The following is a 25,903-nucleotide window of genomic DNA, read 5'->3' on the forward strand; positions in this document are numbered from 1 at the left end:
AAAAAAACACAAAATAATAGTTTGGATATATTTTATGTTTAAAAATATTTAGAAAATACTTAACTTTAGTTTTATATTTTTATATTCAATTGACATACAAAATATCAAAAAATGATTTAGACTATTTAAAATTTTCTGTAACAAAAGGTAAGAGTTACGACATCTAAAAAAATCAAGACATAAAATTCATAAATATTTAAATTTCTAATGTAAATAATAAATTAAACTCCATATCCAAAATAAAACAAAAGTAAAAGATCATAATAAACTGTCAATAACGGAAATAAACTAACACCAAATCACATCAACTAATTTGGTTCTCTGTGCCATCGTTCACTTTATTTTCTTCAGGTGGCATAGTGAAATCTTCATCAAAATCTAAAAATCACAAATATAGGTAGGGGTTATTGGTTGTTGTATTTTAATGGATTTGAAAATCCGAACTAAATTTAGTGTTATTTGTTTTATGATTTTCAAATATGTATTAAAATCATGTGTTATTGGTTTAATGATTCATAAATTCTATATTAAATCAAGTGTTATTCAATCGTATGGATTTACTAATAAATTTCATTTTATAATGTATTTGAATGGATTTTTTTGTATTTTTTTGTTAAAAATACAAAGACTCAAATCCGAGGGAAAATCTCTGGATTTGTAATTACTAATCCGAAAAAATTTAAAAATCTGTATATTTTACTTGGATTTATAAATACTAAGGAGATGTGTTATTGGTTTATATATTTTGATTGATTTAGAAATCCATTATTTATAAATCCAAGTAAAATATACAAATTCTCTCGGATTAGTATTTACAAATCCGGAGGTTTTCCCTCGGATTTGAGCCTTTGTATTTTTAACAAATAAATCCATGCTAATCCATTATGAAATCAAATCTATTAGTAAATTCGTATGATTGAATAACACTTGATTTGAATTATAATTTATGAAGAGAAATTGCCAAAAATATCACTTTCATGATACCACTTTTCAAGTTTACACGAATCACTTTTACCCTCATTTTTAAAGAGAGAAAAAATGCATTTATAATCCTAATGTTATATAACTAATATAGACTTAGGATTAAGAATTGAAAGGTGAGATAGAGTTTAGTTTATAGGGTTTAGAATTGAGGATTTAGGGTTTAGAATTGAGGGTATAGGGTTTAGGATTTAGAACAAGGATATATAATTATTATTTATTTACATATTTATTTATTATATATATTTAACAAGTATATAAGAGTTTTTTACCTCTTAATGAAAAGTGTATTTTTGAAAATGTCTCTTTAGTAGTGGCAAACATGAATAATAGTATCTTAAAAGTGGTAAAAGTGAAATTTCCCCATTTATGAATCATTAAACGAATAACATATGATTTCAATACATATTTTAAAATCATAGAACCAATAACACTAGATTTAGTTTGAATTTTCAAATATATCAAAATACACCAACCAATAACCCCCACTAAAACTATACAAATGAAAAGGGAAAACAAACTTTTTTTTCAGCAACTAACTTCTTAATTGGAAACTTATAATATAAAACATAATCTAAAAACATAATTAAAAACTAAAAAATAAGTAAAAGTTATTTATTGGTTCAACCGACTTATTTTTTAGTTCAACAGGTATCGGATTCCGAGTTTTATTGAGTTTTACGGATTTTTGCGGTTTCTAAATATTGGATTTTTTGCAAAACTAAAACTGATTTTTTTATGGGCTACTGGGTTTTCCGGTTCACCGTGACTGGGTGGGTTTCAAAACAGTGGTTGCAAGGGACTGACTCTAGATCTATACTATTATTTGCGAAGTAAATTTTTGGAATCGAGCTCTCACGTTAAAAGTTAGAGCGGTTAATAACGTTTATACCCTTAATGAATAAAATGTAACTAAATGAAAAAATAAAAACGAAATTTTAATTTATTTGATTAGATAATTGATTAAAATTATAATAGTAAGAATTATCCAAAATCTGAAAATATAATTTAAAAAATAGTAATTTATGTATATATTGTATTGTTATCTGAAAAAGTCTTTTAGTAAAAAGTTTAAAACATGATTTATCAAACTAAATATTAATCAAATAAAATTCTTAATTAAATAATTTAAAATAGAATATTGAATTATCCAAAATCTAAAAATATAATTAAAAAATATCTATATATATATATATATTGTATTGTTATCTGAAAAAGTATTTTAGTAAAAAGTTAAAAACATAAAATACATAATTAAATATAAATCAAATAAATTTTTTAATTATATAATTAAAAATATATATTAAAATATTTTAAAATTTATTTTAATATAATGAATATAGTGTACAAATAATTTTTAAAAAATTATGAAAATGTTTAAGTCGTATCATGGGCAAAACACACGTAGTATCTAGTAATAATAAAAAAGTATCGATCTTTTTTCCTCACCCAAACAGAAGCTCCTCGATTTCGTGCTTTTCATTGCCAAGCAAACTCAGAATCTACCAAACCCAGGTGAAATTTTCGATTTTGTAGTATGGGTCGGTAGCTAATTTAGCTAAAGGAGTCGTTTTTTTTGTTATTTGGGATAGATTAATGGTAGATGATGGCTCATCAAGTGAAATTTCATATGCCTAACGATGATAGTTCAGTGACGAGGACTCTTCGGGCCTCGCCTAACCATTTAAACGACAGACCCAGCTCCGAGGTAAGTGACGAGAGTCGCTCGTTTTTTAGTTTGTTTAATGTTAGAATTTGCGTTGAGGGTGTTACTGAAACTAGACATGGTTCTGGTCATTTGGTTCTTCAGTGTAAGGGGACAAGAAACAGTTTTGTTTCGTGTAGAAGTTTGGATGATTTGTTGTCTGAGTGTACTTATAAAGGTGTGAGGAGGAAGACATGGAATGGGTTTGGAAGTAAAACCAGAACTAATCTTGTTACTCCAGGGAACACAGTAAAGGATGATAGTGATAGTGTTTTTGAATCTCACAGTGAAAGACAAGAATGTAGTGAATATCTGACTCAAGTAAGAAGAGTTTCTCCGTACTTCCAGCACAAACAAGGGTGTAATTCTGATAGTGAGTCTTCTAAAACGCAAAGTGGAAGCAGTACTAGGAAAGCTAAAGTCCGAAAAGTTTCTCCATACTTCCAGGGATCAACTGTTCCAAACCCGCCAAGAGATATGCGTCAATACTTTAAGATCGTGAAAGTTTCAAGATATTTCCATGGCCTGTCTGCCCAAGTAAATGAATCACAAAAGGAGATACCAAGAAGGGTGAGGAAAACTCCTCTTGTGAGCCATTCTCTGTCTCAGTCTCAGAAGACTGATGAGGCATACCTGCGGAAAACGCCTGATAACACATGGGTGCCTCCGCCATCTCCATGTAATCTACTTCAAGAAGATCACTGGCACGATCCATGGCGGGTGCTGGTCATATGTATGCTTCTCAACAAAACTTCTGGTGCACAGGTTCTGTCCTCTTTCCTCTCCATTTTGAACTTACATAATTTTAGTAGAGAGTAGGAAGTGAGACCTACTGTCTCAGAAGAAGTGTAGATGCAAGAGGATTGATTCAGACATGACTGGAACTAGTTGCTCTTGTAAGAAGAAAAGGCTCACTTGTTGGTCAGTTGATTTTTCTTAACGTGACTGCAGACGCGGGGGGTGATATCAGACCTGTTTGCGCTGTGTCCTAATGCAAAGACTGCTACAAAAGTCGAAGAGAAAGAGATAGAGACTCTGATAAAGCCTCTTGGACTACAGAAGAAGAGATCCAAAATGATAAAACGGTTTTCTCTCGAGTATCTTCAAGAGAGCTGGACTCATGTGACTCAACTGCATGGCGTTGGAAAGTAAGTCTTTGAATACTCAGATTTTATTTCTGTAGAGAGTTTTTGTTCATTAGGGAATTATTCAATCATAGGTATGCAGCGGATGCGTATGCCATATTCTGTAATGGCAAGTGGGATTGTGTGAGACCTGATGATCATATGCTAAACTATTACTGGGAATTCCTCAGGATTCGGTTTAGGTTATGAGTGGGAAGAAGATTGTGCTGATTATATTTTCTTTGCTCTGTTTTTTCTTTTTGTCACAAATGTTGAAAAGTTGTAAATGATAGAGATCTTAACTTAATGCTTGTTTAATCTTATATTGTAATGTCTCTGGTATCGTATATGAGTTCTTTATGTGTTTAATATTTGTTAAATGTGATCCGAGTACATTGTTCAAGCCAGAGACTTATGCATTACCAGGATGAATCTCTAATTGGGTAAAGCTAGATATTCTACAGGACTGAAACTATTACACGATCAACTTGCAGTGCTTTATAAACGAAAAGAGGCATTTACTTTGTACTTCCCTTGGAAAGAAATTTATATTCTACCAGTCCAGTGCCATGCTCTATGTCTTGGACTGTTTGCGGCTATAATAGCTCTTTTTGGTGCCGCTTAATGAACAACAAGTAAGAGCTTTTCAAGATTCTGTAATAGCTCTGTTTGAGGCTATAATAGCTCTTTTTGTTTCTGCTTGTGTGTCAGGAGTTGTATGGTCCTGCAGGGTTGGAAGAGTTTTATCCGCAAGCCTTGGCACTTTACAAGATCGCGTACGATCATGCAATCAGCACTTTACAAAATGAATAACGTTCGAAACTGTGGGTTTGTGTGGAAGGTTGCAGGACCGGTCCTGTGTTCTACATTTAGAAAACGGAGGAAAGTTCCTTAGTATGTCCACTCGGTGTGTTTAAGGTGCTTTTGGGTTGAGCACAAAGCACATGTTATCTGCCCTGTTCTTGTAATATAAATAAGCCTTTTGTTGTGATCATGTAAGATAAGAAGCGTGTGAGTCAAGTATCTTACCTTAGTAAAAGCCCGTTTGTTTTTGTTCTAATCTAATCAAGAAGTGTTGTAATGCCTTTTGTTAAATTTTATGAATGTAGAACCTATTTTCATATGTATAACGAAGCTTGTATTATATTTATAATAATTAGCTACCACTGCACCAGAGTTGAGTAATCTCACAACTTGTAATTAATCTAAATGTTCCTCATTCCCTATTTTACTAATGACTTTGGTTGAGGATGATGAGATCACATATTTATAAAGGGAAATATATCAGAAGTGACTGATATTCAGGAGTTTCTTCGAGTATCTTGTGTTTGCTTATCATGTTTCGAATCACAGTGAGGGAACCAGTGGCCAAGGGGTAGTAAACTTGGCGCTGGCGGAACTCAAGAAACTCTACCCAAAAGCCTTGACATTGAAAGAGCATTGTTTACTTTCTGCACAATTTTACTTAGGTTAATGATAAGCCTTTGTTGCTTCAAATAAGCGTGTTAGGTGAGTAAACTAACCAAAGATGTGATGTGGTTCTCTTGTTTCCCTGACAGCATTAAACCTAGTTAATTAAGTTTAAAAAAAAAAAAAGCAGAGTGACATGTATACATAATCTGAAGAACACAGTCATTATGTTAACATTTACAGTTGTGAAATTGAAAATTGCTTGAAAAACTCAACGAGAAGCAGAGGGTTTATTAATTATATTGTGTACTATAAATTTTACATAAGTAGGTATAAAAAAAATTAATTTGGAAATATAATCTATTAAATATAGTATAGTTAAATTTTTAATTCTATAAGTAAAATAGGGTTTATTATAGTCAAGTTTTTAATTTTATAAGTAAAATATGGTAAACACAATTTTAATTTACGATATATAAAAATTATTTTCTTTACAGTATATGTATATAACTTATTTAAAAGACAAGTTAGAAGATGATTAAAAAGATTTAGGAACTATTAAGTATTTTTTAAAATATCTAGTATCCATAATATGAAGAACACAAAGTCCCTTTGTATGTAAGATAATTTAACTACTAGCCACTTTTTCAAGGCTGATTTGGTAAATCCGTTTGGTCACTAATCCTCCAGGGTGAATGTGCTTTTATGAATATGTACAGAAAAATGTCGTATTTCCTGTTAGGCTTGGACCATTTACCCGGACCGAAGAGTCAAACCAGAACTGACCCAAAAAACCGGTTCGGATCTGGTACATGTAAACCCATTTTATTTTATAGGGTCTAATTTCTGAAGACGTGCAATTCTTAGATCCGACCCAAACCACACCCTATACCCGATCAGGTATTAGTGGACTAGAGTTTTAATAACCACCCTACCCTATACTATCTATTGATTTCTACTTGCTCGATTTACCATTAGTTCCCTTTGTTCGTTTACACTCCCTCCAAAATAGATTAAAACGAAGAGATTATCGATTTATAAACTGTAAATCCGGTTTCGGCAAACACCGTCAAACTGGAATCCCATAAGAATTAAGTTCATCAGATTCTATATCAGAGCCTAACCCTAACGTCTCCTTCATTAGCGTCCTCTCGAAATCGATTGAGGGTAAGTCTCTAACTTTTGTTTTAATTCTTGTATGGTTTTGGTTTAATCCGAGTATAAGATTATTGTGTTCCTTGCTTTCGAATTGTTTTTTGTTTAGGGTTTAATATTTCTAGGTCGATTCCAACTTCAAATTTGATTATGTTGTTGTTTGTTCTTTGGTTTAATTTAACTTCTTGACTGCTTAGAGAAATGAGATATCAAAAGAGTGTTCAACATAACTGTAGATAATGCCACATCAAACAGTTTAGCAATGAGAAACTTTAAATAAGCTTTTAAGGAAAAAAATGGAGATGAGACATTGGTTTCAGATGGCCGGTTTATGCATTTTTGTGTGCTACTCCTACACTCAATCTGATTGTTGGAGAAGGTTTGCAGGAGATAGACATCAGTGTAAACTGCATTCGTATTGCCATTCATTTTTTGAGGTCTTCAACACCGAGGTCCTTTAAGCAGGGTGTAGAGTCAGGAATAATTCAAAGAGGAAACTTACCTTTAGGTGTGAAAACAAGGTGAAATTGCACATGTATGATGCTAGAACAGGCTATGAAGTTTAAGGTGGATTTTGACAAGATGGACGCCTAGGAAAAGTACTATAAAGACTACGTCAACGAAACTGTGGAGGAAAAAAATGACTTGGACCACCAAGCAAAGATGTTTGGGAAGCAATTAATAGTTTAGTCTAATTTTTAATAATTTTCCACAAAGCTACTTTGGTTATGTCTGCTACAAATTCGGTTTGTGCGCATAAGTTGTTTCATGCAATCATCACCGTAACGAGGAACATTACTGGATTAATTAAGCACGCCTTCTAGTCCAGATGAAATTTTAAAGTTTAAGGGAGCAACCATGTTAAGGAAACTAGGAAAGTATTATGGTCCATCTGGGACAAATTTTGAGATGAATAAGCTTATCATTGTTGTTGGTGTTCTTGACCCAACAAATAAAATGAATTTTTTCACAGTGTTTTTTGAAGTTTATGGAGCAGATTCAGTTCTGATTACTCATTTGAATGATGAAGTAGAAGACATTTTGAGGAGTTTGTTTGATGATCAGTACAACAACAATGGCACTGCTGGTGGTTTGGTTGCATCAGTTCATCGTCAGTCTCAAGGAGCATCTTCTGAATCTCAGTCACAAGATCAATTTGGAGATGAAGTATCTCAGATAAAAGTACTCTGGAATGGGCTTATCTATGAGCGCATAAAGGGCCTCTACAACGAGCATGTTCGAGAAACAAAAAAAAAGATAGATATGTATTTGAAAGAGAATGTGGAGAATCCAAATCTTATAGATGATTCAGAGTGTGATGTACTCTCATATTGGAAGGTTAATCATGCAAAGTATATGGTTTCTCTCACTAGTAGCTAGGGATATAATTGCAATGCAAGTGTCTTCTGTAAAATCTGAATTTGCCTTCAGCACTAGTGGCCGAGTTTTAGACTCAAGCAAAAGCTTCTTAACACAGTATATGATAGAAGTATTAATGTGTACCGAGCAGTGGCTCAAATGCGAGATTAAACTCAAAGGAAAAGGAGTCATAAGAAAGAAACAAATGCTTAAGCAATTAGAGATGTAAGATAATCTTATAAGATGTATAATTTCTGGTTTCTATCTCCTTCTTTATAATTACATCTCTATAATATATGTGTTATGTTTTCATTCTTGATAATTAAATTCATTCTTGTTGTTTTAAATTTCAGATGTTGATTGGAGATAGAAGATAAAGTTTGAATGTTGCTACTCATAATTCATAAGTACCGAGACCGAGTTATCACTTTGTTGTTGTTTTTGGTTTGTTCTTTATGTTTTTTGTTGTTTTTTATGGTTTTGAATTGCCACTTGATCAGTTTTTATGTCTATTATTTGGTAAAATTTATATATCAAAACTATGCTTTTATTCTTTTGAATTTTGTGTTGAAATTTGCAGGTTTAGTGTTATCAGATTACAGGTTTTCGGGTCCAATTTCGGGTATAGGGTAAGATATAGCCAAATAGTACCCAAAATGTATAAATGGACCTGAAATTTTCACATAAACCGACTCAAAATTCTGATTTGAAAGTTATAAATTTTGAAATTTTTACTAGTTGATGTAGGCGAGTGAACACAATTACAAGAACGCAGTGCATGAACACATGTATTTGATGAAGATTGGTGAAACTGATTTTTGGATTGGTTTTTTTGTAGATGCATGTATGTGGATCCGAAGATGTGCACTTTGCGTGTGTGTTTGTCATTTGGAAAATTGTATGTAGAGAATTTTGAGCGATCAAACATAGAAACCCATCCACATTGATATGGAACGTCAAACGATTTATTAAACATATATCTACAACAAAACATCTATGATCCTTGCATGTGGTGATATGCATTGAGTAAATGTTCATATGTTGTAATGGATGTGTATGCATGGATTCGTTATTGAGAATTGATTGATGCATTGTGTCTTTAATCCTAACATTTACATAAGAATCTCTATTAGGTGATAGAAAACATAAAGTGTAAGCAAAAGAATTTGACATATGAGTGGATTGATGTTTTGTAGACGGGTGTTCCATGGACAGATAACTTATGGACGGTTTGGTTTAATAAAAAGTAGTTTTTGATATTTTTTTATTTTAAAGTGAATTTTATTTTGGTTTTAGTCAGTTTAAAGTTATATGATTCATAATTAGCCAATTAAAACCATGATCTATGCGTAATTAAGTTCGAATTATCAGTTTGGAGAAAAATAAATTTATAATTATTAGTTTCTAGATAAAGATTTAATATATAATAATTCCTTAATATATATATATATATATATAATAGTTCTTGTAGGTAAATAGATTGTTTATCCTTGTATGTCCATGTATTTCTCAAAAAAAATGTTGTGTGTTTGCATTTAAAATTCTCTTAATCCTCCATGTGAACGTACCTTTATGAATATGTGCAGCAGAAATGTCGTCATTACTTTTGTGAAATTGAAAATTCTCCTCAAAATCTCTAGGAGAAGCATAGGGTTCGCAATTGGCGCCATTTTAAAATTTAGGCGGCGAAAAATTGTTGCCTTTCGATAATATATGACTAACATTAGGGGTAGAAACGTCAATTCCGATTATTAGTCTCTTTTAACTATCATACAAAGTTGCGTGGCTCTTTCTTGTCAATCAATTTGACACAGTGCAAAGATTTTCTTTTTGGTTAGCCAATAATAAACTAATACTTCCTTCTCTGTGAAGTTTCCTCGACTCTTTATAAAAGACTCACTCTACACTCCAAAGAGAAAACCATACAACAAGAAGTGAACAAAACACAAAACACAGAGAAAAAATGGAAAACAGAACTAGTCAGCATGTTAACGGTGGCGATCAAGCTTCTTCACGGTCAGAGAACACTCTTCCTGGTCCTGTTGAAGCAATTTTGGAGGAAGTCTACAGGAAACACAATCTTGGTCCGATAAGTGATGAGACGAGGCAGAGACTGTCTATTGTTTCTGAGGAGTTGGCTTCTGATACTCTCAGGAAAGTCTTAAGCTCCAATCATGTGAGGACGACCCACGATAGATTCATCAACTTTTTGCTTGACCAGGCCACTAATGGCTCTCCACAGTCTCCTGCTGCAAGACACTGTCTTCGTCTTCGAGGTCATTTATCACAAAACAGAAAATAGTGAAAATATGTAATTTCTTATGCTCAAGAGTAGTTTACTATGTTTGCTTGTAGAAGAGATGTCTCTTGACTCTGAAGCTCCTTCTCCAAAGTGTATGAAAAGAGAAAGCTATGGAGGATCTCAGCACATTCCTCCCGAGATCTTAGCTTTGGGTGAACTTGAGTTTAAGAAGGCGTTTCTGTTGCTTAGCTACATTCCTGGGTATGTTAATCTCACTTTTTTAATCTATTTTAAAGTAATATTTACCTCTTCTGTGATACTTACAAAATAAATATTGTATGTTTTATAGGAAATCGCTGGCTCAGGTTATAACTGCTGATGAGATCAGGCAGTTGAGGGACTTGTCTATGGTTGCATATGAGGCAGTGGTCTGGGAGCGCTTGGGAAAGGATTCTTGTTCCCCAACAGACCGTAGAGTGGTATACATTATTGCTGTTTGCTCTGCTGTATTTTAAGTATTATTTATCTTTTATGATTTGCATTTCTAAAAGTATATTGACAAGAAACTGAGACTTATGTTTAAATTACAAATTCCTTTTTCTGCAGGCACTTGAATGGGATAGTGGGAAGACTCATTATTATCAGTGTCATGTTGCTTTGGACGGAAGTTACACACTCAAGGTTCATTTCACTCTATAACTACTATTTTTCGTTAATGTTAAATAAGTAAAAGGGCCAATGTTTACATTTTCTCATGTCGCATATCTACTTTCTGTTATAAGGCGTTTAATTTATGAGATACTTGTAGAAACTGTTGAAAGAAGTCTCCAAGTTATTTGGCATTGACTCAACATACTGATACTTATGTTCATAGGGCCCTCTTCTTGAACCCACTGGAACACACCTGCACAAGGTCTTGGGTGATGAAAATGTTTTGACGGTCAAATTTGAGGATGTCCCTAAGAACTCGTCAACCTATAGTAATGACCCTTACTCTGCATACAAAAGGATTGCCAAGAAGGGTATCATGATTGGGTTACGCCGTTATCAATTTTTTGGTGGGTCTCTTTCCTTGTTATTTTTGACTCCATTAACTTATCATTCATGTCATTGCACATACAACACTTTTTCATTTGTTAAATATTCTTTCTCTGGGTTTAGAAAGTAGATACTTAGAGCTTCTTTTAGCACTCTGTTGATACAGTTTTCAAAGATGGAGGGAAAGAAGAGAAGAAGAAAGACTTTTCTTCAAAAGGAGTGAAATGCTACTTTATACGCACAGACTCTACATCTTCGAATGACTTGGGAGATCCCTATATCTTTTCATGGAAGTCAATCCATGAAGCTCGTATGCATTTTATGCATGTCCACACGTTGCCATCCCTGGCCAAGTATATGGCAAGGTACTCAAGTTTCTTCTCTGAGCCTCTACTAGAGGCATGCTAATATGTTTCATCTTTGAGCCTTTTTGTTGATGCTTCAGGTTTTCGTTAATTCTTTCAAAGACTAAGAAGCTTGAAGTTGACATGGCTGGGATTAACTTTGAAGAAATAGATGATATAAACTGCCATGTACGTCTTTCTTAATATATGTTTCCTTCAAGAACTGCATCTACTTAGTGTAGTCTCTAATGTGGTTCCAGTTGCAGGATGAGAATGATAAAGATGTTCTTGATAAGAATGGGAAACCTCGTATACATTCAGATGGAACTGGCTACATCTCTGAGGACCTGGCTCGGATGTGTCCAGTAAATATATTTAAGGGAAAATGCCTCAGGAGTGATAGTGTTCAGGTATGTTCTCTATTTCCATGACAAAGGGAAATGTCTTAGGTTCACTTTGTTCACTCTTATGTTTCCTTATCATGTTTTTTTCTTACTTAGGTGCAGGGAGCTTGTAAACAAGACCCGGTATGTAATAAAGTCTACACTCCCCTCTTTCTGGTTGATTGTATTACTGAACAGAGCAGTAACATTAATACCTTTTTTTCCTTCCAAACAGCCTCTTCTGATCCAGTTCCGGATGTTTTATGGGGGCTATGCTGTTAAGGGAACTTTTCTCTTGAACAAGAAAGTAAGGCTGCTTTGTTCTTTTTCATTACAAAATCCATATTTGTTTGTTTAAATGTTTGCAAGTTATTCCTTATGTTGCTTCAAATTTTGGCAGCTTCCTCCTCGGACTGTCCAGGTTCGACCTTCTATGATCAAGGTTTCTAAAGATCGAGATTTGTCAAATTCTAGCACCTTTGACTCTTTGGAGGTAGTCACTACAAGGTAAAGTCTGTTTCTTGGATACTTCTTGTTTTGATACTAAAGTTCTTGATAGTAACATCTACTTGTTTCCATCATCATCCAGTAATCCACCTAAAAGAGCAAGGCTATCGAGATACTTGGTTGCGCTGCTTAGCTATGGAGGAGTCCCTGATGTATTCTTTTTGAATATACTGCGCAACACGTTGAAAGAGTCAAAAACCACTTTCAACAACAAGCGAGCTGCTCTTGAAGGTCCTTAATATTCCAAAGTCCCTATTTAACTTACGATGTGACTAATGAATGATCTTCAATTAATTTGTGCAGCTGCCCTTAACTATGGAGATATGGACGATCACAACGCTGCACAAATGATTTTGGCTGGTATCCCACTTGACGAGCCACACTTGAAGGATCATTTGAATATTCTTTTAAATATTCTTTCAAACACAGAGAAGAATGATCTCAAAGCAGGAAGGCTTCCTGTGAGTGAATCATACTATCTCATGGGTACAGTTGATCCCACTGGAGAGTTAAAGGAAGATGAAGTCTGTGTCATCCTGTATGCTTCTTAATCTCTTGCTCTTTCACTTTTTGAGTTAGATGTTTATTTCCTAACTACATTCTTTGTTGTGGTTTGGTGTAGTGAGTCTGGCCAAATCTCAGGGAATGTGCTAGTTTACAGGAATCCTGGACTACATTTTGGAGACATACATGTACTTAAGGCTACTTATGTTAAGGCCTTGGAGGAGTATGTTGGAAACTCAAAGTATGGTGTGTTCTTCCCTCAGAAAGGTCCAAGATCTTTGGGTGATGAGATTGCAGGTGGTGACTTTGATGGTGATTTGTATTTCATCTCAAGAAATCTGGAGGTAGATAACACCTTCATTAGAAAGTAAAATTGCATATTGGTGTGACCTGATTTTTTTGTGGTTTGCTTTCTGGTTTAGCTACTTGAACACTTCAAACCAAGTGAACCGTGGGTGAGTTTGACTCCTCCTAATAACAGTAACTCTGCTAAAAAGCCAAGCCAGCTTTTACCAGAAGACTTGGAAAAAGAGCTTTTCAATATGTACTTGAAGACAAGATTCCATGCTAGGTACTCTCAACTTACTTTTTAATACTTAAGTTTTTTTTAAAAAATGTGTATCTCTGGGATTAGTTTTTTTTTTCTTGGGTTTACAGCAATGTCGTAGGGATGGCTGCTGACAGCTGGTTGACAAAAATGGACAAATTCCTCACAGTAGGAGATGAGAAGGCTGAGGAAAAAGCTGAAATGAAGAAGAAAATGTTAAAGCTGATTGATATATACTATGATGCTCTTGATGCACCCAAGAACGGTGCAAAAGTTGATCTCCCAGACGAGCTGAAGCCTGATGAATTCCCACATTACATGGAGCGAGATCAGAAATTCAAATCTACTTCCATTCTTGGAAAGATTTATGACTTTGTTAATTCACAGACAGCAGGGGAACACACACCATTATCTGGTAATGAACCTTTCTTGTATAACACAGAAATAAATCATTATATCATCATGAATATTAGTTTGACTGTGCTTTATACAATTCAGAAATCAATAAACTCTCATGTTTCAAAGATGAGCCGGTCTCTGATTTTCATATGGAGAAATATGGACGGTGGTATGATGATTACAGAAGGGAGATGAGCAAGGCGTTGAGTAACAAAGCTGAATCAGCCAGTGAAGTTATTCAGAGACACAAGCAGGAAAAAAATGAATCAGCCAGTGAAGTTATCCAGAGATACAAGCAGGTAAGCTCTTTGATCTGATGCTACCAACAAAACTAATGGATCAAGGATGTTTTGTTTACTGGTCCAATGGAAGTCTCTCCCCAATTTAATTATTTACAATTATAAAGAAACAATTCTGAGATTTATGTACGCTGCTTGTGTGGCAGGAGTTCTATGGTGCTGCTGGGTTTAAAGACAGCAAGAAAAGTCTTGAAGAGCTTTATCTGCAAGCCTTGGCACTTTACAACATCGCTTACGACCATGCAATCAAAATGAAAAAGGTTAGGAACTGTGGTTTTGTCTGGAAGGTTGCAGGACCGGTGCTGTGCAAGTTCTACCTAGAGAAAACGCGGGGGGAATCCTTCGTATCTTCACCTGCTGTGCTTAAAGAGCTTTGGGGATGAACACAAAGTACTTGTTATCTTCTTTTAGTATTAATAAGCATTTTGATGTGGTATCATCATGTAACATAAGAAGCGTGTGGGTCAAGTATCTTACCTTGGTAAAAACGTAATCTATCCGTTTAAAATGTGGTGTAGTAGTTCCTTTTGTTTTTAGTTCTAAGTCTACCCTTATCATCTACTTTTTGATACTTTCGTGTGTGCATTTGCTTATGAATTCTCTTGTAATAAAATTATGTTAAATAATAATGAACCTTTAACTAAATTTATTTCAGTTTTTTTTAATTTAAGTAACCTAACTTATAGGTGGAGCTCTGTGGTGAGTGCCTTTTGGTATAAGTAGTTCTTTTAATCCTTAGATTTGTCCTCTAGTGTGTATATTTGCTTATGAATTAAAATAAAACTAAGCAGCTTATATATTTATTTTCCACCTCTAACTGTTCGTGGCGACTTGTGGAGTTCATGTAGTGTACAAATCTGTCTTCTTTAGTGTGACACCTCTCTGCATCCTCAGCCCTCCATTTTGGCTTTTTCACCACCTTCTTCATTCCATTACGATAATACATAAACAAAGTTCGTTCCAGATTCTTGCTTCCAGATTCTTGCTTCCAAAAACTTCCTCAGATACTTCTTTTCACTTTGTTTTTGGATTGTGTTCATAGCTCCTTTTAAGATGAAGAAGAATGTGAAGAACTCGGATTTTAAATCCTCTGTCAATGGTGGCGATGTTGATGTCTATAGAGAAGATTCAGCCTCCATTGAGCACAAAACTAAGTCTCTAAAGTACGGTAGAAAAATTTGCTTTCAACATAAGACATTCCGTTGGAACTATAATTTTGAAGCAAGATTGGTTTATGCGATCGGGACTGATTGTTAACTCGTATAAAGAATCACTGAAAGCCTTCAAGAAACCATGGGCTCACCGGTCAAAGACCTCTTAGGTGCCATCAAGGTTTGAAACAACTTCTTCATGTTAAGATCTCAATCTGTTTTCTTTCTCCTCTTAATTAAGTTAAATATAAAAAAAAGGGTAAGCCTTTTCCGGAGAAAGAATGTGAAAAGCCCCACTGGCCACGGGCGTGTTTATCTGGGTTAGCAGCAGATTCGAACTCGGGTCTTTTAGGATCCACGGAACGCCTTGTGCCACCCGACCACTGAAGCGTGATTGATTTTGTTATATATGTCTCACCAGGACATAAAACTGAATGTTCTGATTGGATCCTGGCATTGGACGATTTTTCACAAAAGAAGTGATTGAAGCCATGTCTTCCTGGTTTTGGACTTGGTTTAGTCATCTCAGGAGCGATACGAGTGCATGACGATACGCTTCTGGCCGCAGGTAAGTGTTTCAAAAGCCCCACCTATCGTCTACCGTTGAGACCAAGAAACAAATATCAAAGTCTGCTTTGAATCTAATAATAAATTGCTTGGAGTTTGGAGTTCAAACACATGCAAGATCTCATGTTAGCCTTGTGTCTCTTACCCTGCTAATACTACAAGACTGTACTTATCTGTTCCAGGCGTCTGCTTTTTGGCCAGACCTAACCCTTAATCTAGGGAAATATACGAATATGTCATGTGATATGAATGAAGAAGATGATGCAGTACTATAAGCAAACGCAACTAGAGACTATGGCGAGTGGGAAGGCTGCAGCAGAGTTTCAGTTGGAGAAAGAGGTCAAACGTCTACAGGAAGCACAGGTTCTGTCTGAAAGCTCTCTACGGTCTATAAATGTAATTTGATATTTCCATGCTACGTTCAACGAAGGCTCTAAACAAGCTGGTTGGTTCAGGTAGAGGTAGAGAAAAAGCAGTATTTCGTACGTGTCTATGCTAAAATAACACTTTTCTAGTATAATAGAAGATGATGCTGATACAGCGAGAACACAGGTAGAGAGACTTTCATACTAACAAAAAAATCAATTTCAGGTACATCTATTTGTTTTCATGTTATCCTTCTTTTCTCTTCGGTGGGTTAATCTTTTCTTCAGTGTTGGTTGATGACACAACTCCGAATTCACCTGAGGTGGACCTTGAAATCAAGTTAACTAAGCTTGATGTTTGTGGAACCGGTATAAAGAAAACTTTGTGACAAATCGAGGATATGGACTTTCAGTTTACAACGAGCTTCCGAATCCAAATAATGCTCTTGACAAAGATTGATAAGTGGTCACTGGTCACATTCATTTGAAAAGAAAAAAAAAATACATGATATAATTAGCTAAACAAACATTTGGCAGAGCAAAAGTATTCAACAACTCCATCCTTGTAACCCTTAAAAATAGAAGGGAGAATGCATCTTATGTTACACCTGGTGCAAACTGCTCTACAAACAGAGGTGTTGGATACAACTTCTCCATGCTTGTCATATTTAAGACATGGACCTGGCATCATGTATGTGAAGCTTCCCACAACGCAGGAAATATGTAACAAGACCCCGCAATCATTGCATGTATAGAACCATTTCTTTGGGTTCAGTTTTTTTTCACATGCTTCACACCAATATTCACCATCCACACTCTCTTCACCACAATACAAGGAGAGAGGATGATCGTCGTATCTATGTCTCATGACCTTTTTTGGTAAATAACCGCAGTGGAAGCACAAATTGAAGTCACACTCATCACAAGTTAATTCTCCATTCCACCGACATTCACTACAGCTCACGGAGTACCTTTGAGAGTAGTACAGAGGATGTGGATGGCTTGCATGCACAAATGGTTCTGAAAATGAACCGCACCGTACATCTATGGTCTTCAAGCCATTAGTGTACATGAAACCGGTGAACAACTGAGAACATAAATGACAGCAAGAAATTTCGTCGTCTGTGCTTGTCTTTTGTAGCATAAGAGGAAGGTTGTCACAGACATGACGGTTCTGAACTGCACTGCTCACAACTGTAGAACGGTTCTGAACAAATCTGGAACGCGCAAGCTCCACAAAGTATGCTTTCTTGGAGGATCTCACCATCCTTGTTGATTCGTAAGTTATGATCATGGCTGAAATGTTTGATAGTCGTATCATCAATCACCTCGTAAGGTGCAACTTCCTCTTCTTCGGGTGTTCCTTCCCTTTCAACCATGTCCCATACATCGTTTCTCGTTGCACATCGTGCATGAACAGCAAAAGTAGGACATTTGGCGCAAGTATACGCTCCATAGAACCCATTCACTTCTTTACGGCAAACCCCGCACTTCCACTTACCTTGTCCAAGGCTAGGGGTGTAAGAGATGCGGTGATTATGGCGGTTGATGTTGATGACACGTGGTAAACCAATACACTCCCGGTGGATCATGAAATTGCACTGAAGACAGAAATAAGGGCTTCGTTCACCAGTCGTACCACAAGCATCGCAAGTGAACTCAATGTGTCTAGGAACAAGATGAAGCTGATGATCATGGGTTGTCAGACTTACAACACCAAGTGGTGGTGGGTTTCTCATGCACCGTGTGCATATGCTAAAGTTGCAAACATCACAGTGGTGAATTGGTTTACCTAATTCATTCCCGCAAAGAATACATTTCTTGTCAGCGTAACTGGGTGCTGCTGCTTCACACAAAAGGTACTTGAGTGAATGTTTGGGATGGGAAGTGTGGTACGCCTCTGGAAAAAATGTGACACATTCTATATGAAAGAACAAATTGCACTGAACACACATATACTTAACTGTGCAGTAAAAACCTAGATACCCGCACACTTTGCAATCTATCGCGTCACCAACAAACTTGGAAGAAGGGCAGAGTTCAAGCGGATGCTCATGCACACTGGGCTTCGAAAGAATAGGAAGTGGGGCTGCTCTCCTTGCACAGTCCAGATCCAACTTGAAATTGCAGATTGAACAAGAATAGCCAAATAAGAATCTCGATTCCCCACATAAACTACATGAATACGTTTCACGGCTGAACAACTTGAGGAGATGGCCAGGATGGGAAGAGTGGTTGATTTCTGGCAAGGCCTCACCACACTCTTTATGAAACACTTCACCACCACAACCCAACTCATTGCAACAATATCCTCCGTAAATGTAACCCATAAAATCACACCCTTTACACATACCGAAAACGAATCGAGTCAAAGGTAACAACGGATGGTTGTGAACTGATGATACCTCTAGTTTTTCCATTTTGATGTTTCGATTTCCAATAGCCTTAACCTCTTCACTTCTCTTATGTTGTGTCGATCTTTTTCTGATGTTTATTTGTTAATGAGTTTTGAAGCTAAACAAGGCCAGATCACATTCTTTTGCCTTTCTCTCACGATTCACAAGTTCAGATCTCCCCGTGATTCACGAGGGGAAAAGTCACTAAAGTGCATTGGGAGTATATAATAATGTTGTGAGTTTGTCTTTTGATGTAATAATGTCAGAGTTTGATAAGCATAAGGTTCTTTATATCTATATATATATAATAATCCCACGAATCTAATTAAACACACTCACAGCGAATGTCAGACTTGGTTTGTTGCTAATTCAAAATCCGAGGAATTTCACAACAACAGCAGCAGCTACAGAACACACAAGCCTTAGGCTTACAGAGTATTTGTTTGGTAGATAGAGCATGGACCTCAAAATCATATTATAGTAGATATGGTGTGGTATGGCTGGATGAAGCCGGAAACGAACATGAGAATCTCATGTAGAAACACACATTTACATTCAGAACTTGAAGCACTAATTTGTTCTATGGAGAATATGATTGAACATATAACATGCCAGCATTTTGAAATAGACTGCAAAGATATCATCTCAATGATAACGAATCCGTCAACATGGTAGCAGAGGTAGCATCTCTTCAAAAGAGTTTCCACGACTCAAGATCATCCACGTACCAAAGGCTCAAAACAGGAAGGCCGACACCTTAGCCAAGACAAGGCGCATCTATCAGAGTTTAGTTTTTGTTTGTTGTGCTATTTTGGTCTGGATTTCTGAACCACTTGTTGTTTGAGAATGATAGAATAGCCATTTGTGACAAAAAAAAAGGTAAATAATCCACGTAAGATATTTTATAAAATATTTATTAGATAAATCAAAATATTTTTAAAAATATACATTGTATAATAACAAACAATATGTAAAATATATATTTTTATTTGATCAAGTTAAAGTTATAAAAGTATTAAAATTTTATCAGTTCAAATATTGCACATATTTATAAAATTTTGAAATTAAATTATTTATGGATTTCATATGGTATATAATTAAATTTAAATGATTTTAGTTTGCATACCCACTAAATAGACTTCTTACTCATATGGTTTTATGATCATTTGAATATTTTTAAACCATTGCTCATAAAACTTTAAATATGGAATTTTTAAAAGTGTAGTAATTTATAATCGTTTTTAAAAATTTAACATATAGCATATACAAAAAAATCTATTTTTTTATATGGTTGATGTGACTGTTTTTAATTTTAATAGCGTAAAATTAGACAAAAATGATCAAATATATAGAAATTGTAACAAATCTTGATAAGTCAATATAATTAATTATCATATTTATTTCAAATAATATAGGGTAATTTCATAGCTTTTACTTAAGGAAAGAACAATGAATATTTATTTGTGAAACATTTGAATAATGAATGGTCCATCATATTATATACAATAACATGATTTGTAAATTCTCTAGTAAATAAAGGCTTTTGAAAAGGCATATGGAAGTGACACATAATCATAGAACCCAATGTTACAACTTAACAATGCTTCTCTTGTAATATATAAAAGATTTATGATTTTTAAATTTTGGTACTGTATATTATGTCACTCTATAACAATAATGTATGTGTCTTGTTTGACATTATTAATATATGATAATTTATTTTTTATACATAATTTATTTTGTTATTAGTCACTGTTACATACTGATATATTTTGTAACATTTTGTTATAATAAATTCATAATTTGAAAAAAATTAAATAGAAAAACATCCTTAAATATTATTCAATTTTTATCATTTGAATTAATTAATATTTTTAGTTCATTTAATTATTCTATAAATTTAGCTATTTGCTGAAACTTTAAGGTTCATTGAAGATGACGAAGAATTCTAAGTATGCCTCTTGGCTCGCTTATCCGCTACACAAAATCTTATGTTTCCTTTTTTTACAAGGAACATTGCACATTTGATATGATTAAAAATTTTCTCTATCTAAAACACAAATCCTCTCCCCTCTTTTTAAATTCAAGCTTTCTCCATTACTAAACTCTCTGCTCAAGTGACACTGCATCCTTTCTGGCGGTCGCCGGATGCTCCTCCATGTGCTCTCTTCTTCTCTCTACATTTCTCTTTTCTATCTTTGTGGTATCTCTTTCTCTGTTTGAGTTGAAGGGTTGAGCTCAGCCGAGATCTCGGCGTTTCAGATCCGGCGGTTCCTAGTGCAAATATGGCGCATGCACAGTGCCGTGCCTACCTTGAAAGTTGAAAGAAAAGAAACTTTCGCTTAGGGCATCATTTTCTTAAAAAGCATTAAATAAGTCTTTAGTTATGTCACAATATGCAAATGCAATATTGGCCACAGTCAATATCTATACTATTTAAAAAGAAAGAGTTTTATAAAATCTACCTATGCAAGGTTGATGGACCCTTTCATTTTTAGTCAACCTATTATATTAGTAAAAATTAAAATTATCTTACATTTTAATACACCCATGTTTCTTTCAATCAAGTAACAATAAATCGTGACGTAAATAGAGATTGATATAAACGTAATAAGGTATATCTCCAATAAGGTATATCTCCACTTGGATCACTTTTTATAAACATTTGATATAAGTTCAGGTTCTAAACCGTGCTGTGGTGCCCGACTAAGTGGAGATCCACTGTGAAGATTCTAGCCTCTTCGGCCAACAAATCAGATTCAACAAAAAGTTCATTTTTAAGAGTTTTGAATGTTATAGATCACATATTGGAAGATATATCTACGAAACTGATGCAAAAACAACAAAAAGAACTCAAAGAATTAATGAATTTCAACGAATCTAAGATTGACGGCGGAAAAAAAATTGCAGAAAACCTAAAACAGTTGCAAGGAAGATGATAACGTAATTACCATTATGCCATTCATTTAATAAACGGACAAAAAAAACGTGCTCCTACTGTTTTGACAAGAGATGAATTGGGCTCAAACGAAACAAAACCACTGCCGGTCCAACTACACTTAGTTGTTTATTCTCCTCAGTTTAAATATATTTGTAGATATATTTATTCAAAATTTGACAAAATGATTATAATTAAATGTGTCCATTGGCCACGAAAAGCAACGTCTCACCTTTACAGTGGCTCCAAATATGTCTCCGACATTTTTTTTTTTGAAAAATTCTCTGACATTTTTGAAAGACATGAATCAAGCCTTTCAAACTGGTATTCATTCATGAAAGCAGTTAAATTCTTTTGCTGAAGATTCTTTCAAGTCCATAAATACTCTTACAAAGGTAAACCAAAGGCAAAATTAAAAATTATTGTATAAACCTTATCATTAACTGGAAATGCTTAATAAAATGATACAGTTTCAAACTTTATAACATATATTGAATTAATATGTATTATAGAAAAAATATGGTAGGTTTCTCATGAAAATCTATAACAATAATAAGAAAACATAGGTCCGAAGCGCGGTTTTTTAAAACTATGAACTGTTTAATATGAATTAGTATTTGTAGATTGTTGTACATTATGTTATCTTGAAATCTTATTACACTAAAGCAAATAATTTTTTTTAAAGTATATAATTTATAAATTAGTTTATTTGAGTTTTTGTATGTAAATTTTTATGTAACTCTTTAGGTCTGTGCATTTTATGTGGATCTAGAACCACGAACCGAAACCGACTCGAAAATATAGGTTTGGTTCCGGTCCAGGAGAAATGGATGTTTCGATTCTGGTCTGGATCATACCCAAGAACCGATCAGATACCCAAAGTACTCGAATGTTTTGGTATATTAGGTATGTGTGGATATTTGTATAAGTTTTGGTAGTACATATATTCTTTTAAGTTTCAGGTTTGGGTTTTTGGTTACAGTTTCAGGTTTTGGATAATATTTTAAAATTTTAAGAATATATTTTTGGTATTCACATTAAATTTTGGTTTTTTTTTGTTTTTTCGGATCAGATTTTGGCAAAAATACGGGCTTCACGGGTATTTGAATATATTTCAGGTATTTATTTTGGTTTTCAGGTATATGTCAAAAGAAACACATTTTTAATTAAAAATTAAAAGTTCATATCGTTAATACATTTCAATAATGAAAATATATTTTCTTAAATACTGTATATCTATTTAAACATAAATATCATATTTAAATCCGTTTCGAACAAATCTCACACTTTGAAAATAAAATATTAACGAATGATAAAATAATAACGAATGATAAAATAAAACTCAATTGTTAAAATGCAAAACAAAAAATAATGGCAATTCTTAAATTAATTAATGATAAATCAAAAATAAACTCGCATATTCTAAGCGCGGGTCAAAATCTAGTTCATATTATTAATTTTTATACACTGTTTATTTAAATCAATTTAGTTAAAGTAGGGCAACTAATAAATAACTAACATGCACTATATATTAGCCGCAGCTATTACTCTTACCATTAAATTATACTTTTGTTTTAAATCAACTTGGTTTAAGTGAGGCAAATAATAAATAATTTAAAATAATAAGGATTTAAATAACTAGAAGTTTACAAGTTATCAACATTGTCTTCTCGTATTTTGGTAGTTATCACTTCTAAGTATGATACATTCTTTCTCAATATTTAAAATTTGTAGTTATATTTATTCTATAATATTTTAAGTTTGTATAGTAATACAATATTTATTTCATTACTAGATATGAGCCCGTGCGTTGCAACGGGTTTTGTTGGGTGCTTTAATTTAATAAAGAAATAAATCATTTTATTATACTTTTACGATTATTTTTGCATATGTTGTGTAAGAGTTATTTTATAATTAAGAACTCGTTTTTACACATAAATTCTAGTTAATGTTTGTATTTTATAATCATAGTGCATAAGTGAATTTTTTTTTATCAATTTTCTACTTAGTGCTATAGAAAACACTCATACCTATAACTTTAAACCCAACCTGAATTAAAAATTAAAAAAAAAAATTTGAAAGTTAAATAAGCCCAATCAAGTCAATGACAACATCATACACTTTCTTATTTAATAATTTAATATTTTATTAAACTTATTTGATGCTTAATAATTTTTTTAATTCATTATTTCTTAATGATATATTTCCATAACAACATTTTAATTAAAAATGAAGTAAAAAAATATTACATGGTAAAAACAAAATGTAATAAGATGGCGATTAAACTTGATTTTTTTAACAAAATGCATATAAAAATCACTTTTGTGAAAATGATAATAATCTATTTCTTATGACCAAACATGAAAATATATATCAGACATGTGTATAATTTTCGTATGACCAAACATATATAAATAGCAATCATGACGACATCCTAATTTTTTTTATTTTTGTTAATTAAATAGTTTTAACATCATACTTGTCATCAAATTCTTTTAACATCATACTTGATAATTCCTTTTTTAACATCATACTTGATAATTCCTTTTTGTTAATTAAATAGTTTTAACATCATACTTGATAATTCCTTTTTTTAGATTTTTTTAGTTAATACTTTTCTTTTACAATTTTCTTTCTTTGTTATCTTTAAAAACGAAAATTATAATTTTTCAAACAAAAAAATAAATTTAATTTCAAATAATCTATTACAATTATTTACTTTTTTAGGATTAAAAAAAAATAAAAATTACTATCCCATAATTTTAACAATATATAATTGTAAAAGACTATGTAATATTAATTTTTATTTTCCAAAATCTTAAAAAGAACTGTAACAACTAATTTTGTAATAATATATCATATTTTTAAATCATAAAGAAAAAAAATATTATATTTTTGACACTTATCACAATCTTAAAAGGTTTATTGACACATGTCGCGATCATGTTAATTAACAACTTTGAAGAATCAAGTTTTATATAATAAGATTCAAGTTTGTATCATCGTTTGAATATATCAATTAAGACACTTGATTATTTTATCTATACAAAATAATTATGAAAACTATTTAAGAATATTTCTTTTTACAAAATGTGGTTATGTTTTTCTAGGACGAATATAAAAATGTTATAGTGATTCTGTCTTTTTGTCAATAAAGATACTATTTATTAGTTTAGATGCATTTCTATTAAATGATTTTATTTTTGTATTCGCTTCGGGCAATTATAAAGGCTCGTACGACTCTGAAGGGAACTCGAACTCAGAACATGAATTACTAGGGTGCAACATAACCAAATATGCCACTTTCTCAACTATGTACAATGTAAAACGTTAAATACGTAAATAAGCATGGATGTGCACGTGCACACATGCTCCTTAAGCTAGTTTCGCCCCTGCATGCACGGCGGTCCAGCTAGGGCTTGAGAACAGACTCTGCCTCCTCCGTGTCTTTTTCCGGTTTGCTGAGGGATCTCTATCCGGGGATTTTTCCATGTCTCTGGCTGTGTCTCTTAGAGTTTTGGTGGTGTGTGAGTCATTGAATAATCCCCCTTGGTTCATCGGTGCAGTGTGACAAGTGTCTATGTGATAGCGCTTCTAGGGGAGGGATTGGAGCTTGTGGGTTTTTGGATCTCTTTCTTCTCTGCTCCTCTTTCGGGGTTTCAGTGGTCTTTGGAAGTAGCACCTGAAGTGATTGCTCGGGTGGATCGTTGTCTCGCCTTAGGGTTTCTCTCCGGTGGTGACATGTGGTGGTGATGTCTCCTCCAATCGCTTCAATCTATCTAATGGCGTGTGGAGTGCTTGACTTCTCTTCGGAGGTGGTGTGGGTTCGACGAGGTGGCATTTCTCGCTGCGTCTCTCTCTCCTTCTGTCATCTTCGATGGATTAACTGCAGTTAAACGAAAATTTTTGGCTTTAATTTGAAAGTTAAGGGTTTAAATAGTTGTTTTCTCGAAAAACATTAATTGCATATTCGATATGAAAATAATCTAGTGTACTCTTGTTACATAAAAAGTAATCTCGCCATTTTTCTTTTTTCTTAACAACATCTCACTATTCTTCCTTATTCTGAATTTAATCCTCCATTACAATTGTAGGTAGCGGTTGTGGAGATAACTACTAGGAGATGACGTAGTGGGGGAATCCATATCTTACCATCACCGAGAAGAATGGAAATCAGGAACCAAAGCCCGCCGGTTAGACGGAAAATTAACCATTGAAGCGCTAGGGTTCCAATCGCTTTTTTTGTCGCACTTTTTCGTCTCCTTAAATGTAAATTTTGCACGTTAAAAATGTTTTATTTTAATTATTCTTAGTTTATTAAAGTTACTAGAGCCGGTGTCCGCGCTTCGCGCGGATTCCATGTATAATTAATGTAATGTTTTATTTAAATTTGGAGTTAAAGTTTCTGAAAGTGTGAGTTAAGTTTTGTTTTTTTTTGGATGTGAAGACGTAGGAACAAAATAGTTTGACAGTAGAAATAAATAATTGT

General features: G+C 33.7%; 2 protein-coding genes and 1 pseudogene across 6 annotated transcripts; 2 read left to right on the plus strand and 1 right to left on the minus strand.

Moving 5' to 3' along the window:
- The first annotated feature begins 2,373 nt into the window (after positions 1-2,373).
- LOC125576636 (methyl-CpG-binding domain protein 4-like protein) lies at positions 2,374-4,181 on the plus strand. The gene is made up of 5 exons (XM_048737135.1): positions 2,374-2,496; positions 2,574-2,689; positions 2,792-3,451; positions 3,638-3,834; positions 3,906-4,181. Exons 2-5 carry the CDS (start codon positions 2,585-2,587, stop codon positions 4,018-4,020), a joined length of 1,077 nt encoding a protein of 358 aa, XP_048593092.1. The 5' UTR covers positions 2,374-2,496; positions 2,574-2,584; the 3' UTR covers positions 4,021-4,181.
- Positions 4,182-9,632: 5,451 nt separating this feature from the next.
- LOC125576633 (probable RNA-dependent RNA polymerase 5) lies at positions 9,633-14,642 on the plus strand. 5 transcript variants are annotated; one of them, XM_048737133.1, is made up of 18 exons: positions 9,633-10,010; positions 10,090-10,237; positions 10,326-10,455; positions 10,583-10,657; positions 10,851-11,034; positions 11,181-11,379; positions 11,460-11,547; positions 11,619-11,768; positions 11,865-11,885; positions 11,977-12,048; positions 12,142-12,248; positions 12,331-12,479; positions 12,552-12,786; positions 12,871-13,096; positions 13,175-13,323; positions 13,410-13,714; positions 13,798-13,997; positions 14,144-14,642. In XM_048737133.1, the coding sequence occupies exons 1-18, from the start codon at positions 9,698-9,700 to the stop codon at positions 14,378-14,380; spliced, it is 2,988 nt and encodes a 995-aa protein (XP_048593090.1). In that variant the 5' UTR covers positions 9,633-9,697; the 3' UTR covers positions 14,381-14,642. The 5 variants fall into 5 exon arrangements, with proteins under 5 accessions (XP_048593090.1, XP_048593088.1, XP_048593087.1 ...); XM_048737131.1 differs by having other exon boundaries at positions 10,093-10,237; positions 11,859-11,885; XM_048737130.1 differs by having other exon boundaries at positions 9,634-10,010; positions 11,859-11,885.
- A 1,868-nt stretch (positions 14,643-16,510) lies between these two features.
- On the minus strand, positions 16,511-20,184 carry LOC125576635 (annotated as a pseudogene).
- Positions 20,185-25,903: the final 5,719 nt, after the last annotated feature.

The sequence above is a fragment of the Brassica napus genome, chromosome A7, assembly GCF_020379485.1.
Source record: "Brassica napus cultivar Da-Ae chromosome A7, Da-Ae, whole genome shotgun sequence".
Lineage (NCBI taxonomy): Eukaryota > Viridiplantae > Streptophyta > Magnoliopsida > Brassicales > Brassicaceae > Brassica > Brassica napus.

What these genes read in the sequence shown, in the direction of transcription:
- LOC125576636 (XM_048737135.1), top strand. Translation starts at nt 2,585, where the DNA reads ATGATGGCTCATCAAGTGAAATTTCATATGCCTAACGATGATAGTTCA. An exon ending in ACAAAACTTCTGGTGCACAG is followed by an intron (nt 3,452 to 3,637) that starts GTTCTGTCCTCT and finishes ACGTGACTGCAG; the next exon opens with ACGCGGGGGGTGATATCAGA. An exon ending in CAACTGCATGGCGTTGGAAA is followed by an intron (nt 3,835 to 3,905) that starts GTAAGTCTTTGA and finishes ATTCAATCATAG; the next exon opens with GTATGCAGCGGATGCGTATG.
- LOC125576633 (XM_048737130.1), top strand. Translation starts at nt 9,698, where the DNA reads ATGGAAAACAGAACTAGTCAGCATGTTAACGGTGGCGATCAAGCTTCT. An exon ending in ACGGAAGTTACACACTCAAG is followed by an intron (nt 10,658 to 10,850) that starts GTTCATTTCACT and finishes TTATGTTCATAG; the next exon opens with GGCCCTCTTCTTGAACCCAC. An exon ending in TCAGGAGTGATAGTGTTCAG is followed by an intron (nt 11,769 to 11,858) that starts GTATGTTCTCTA and finishes TTTCTTACTTAG; the next exon opens with GTGCAGGGAGCTTGTAAACA.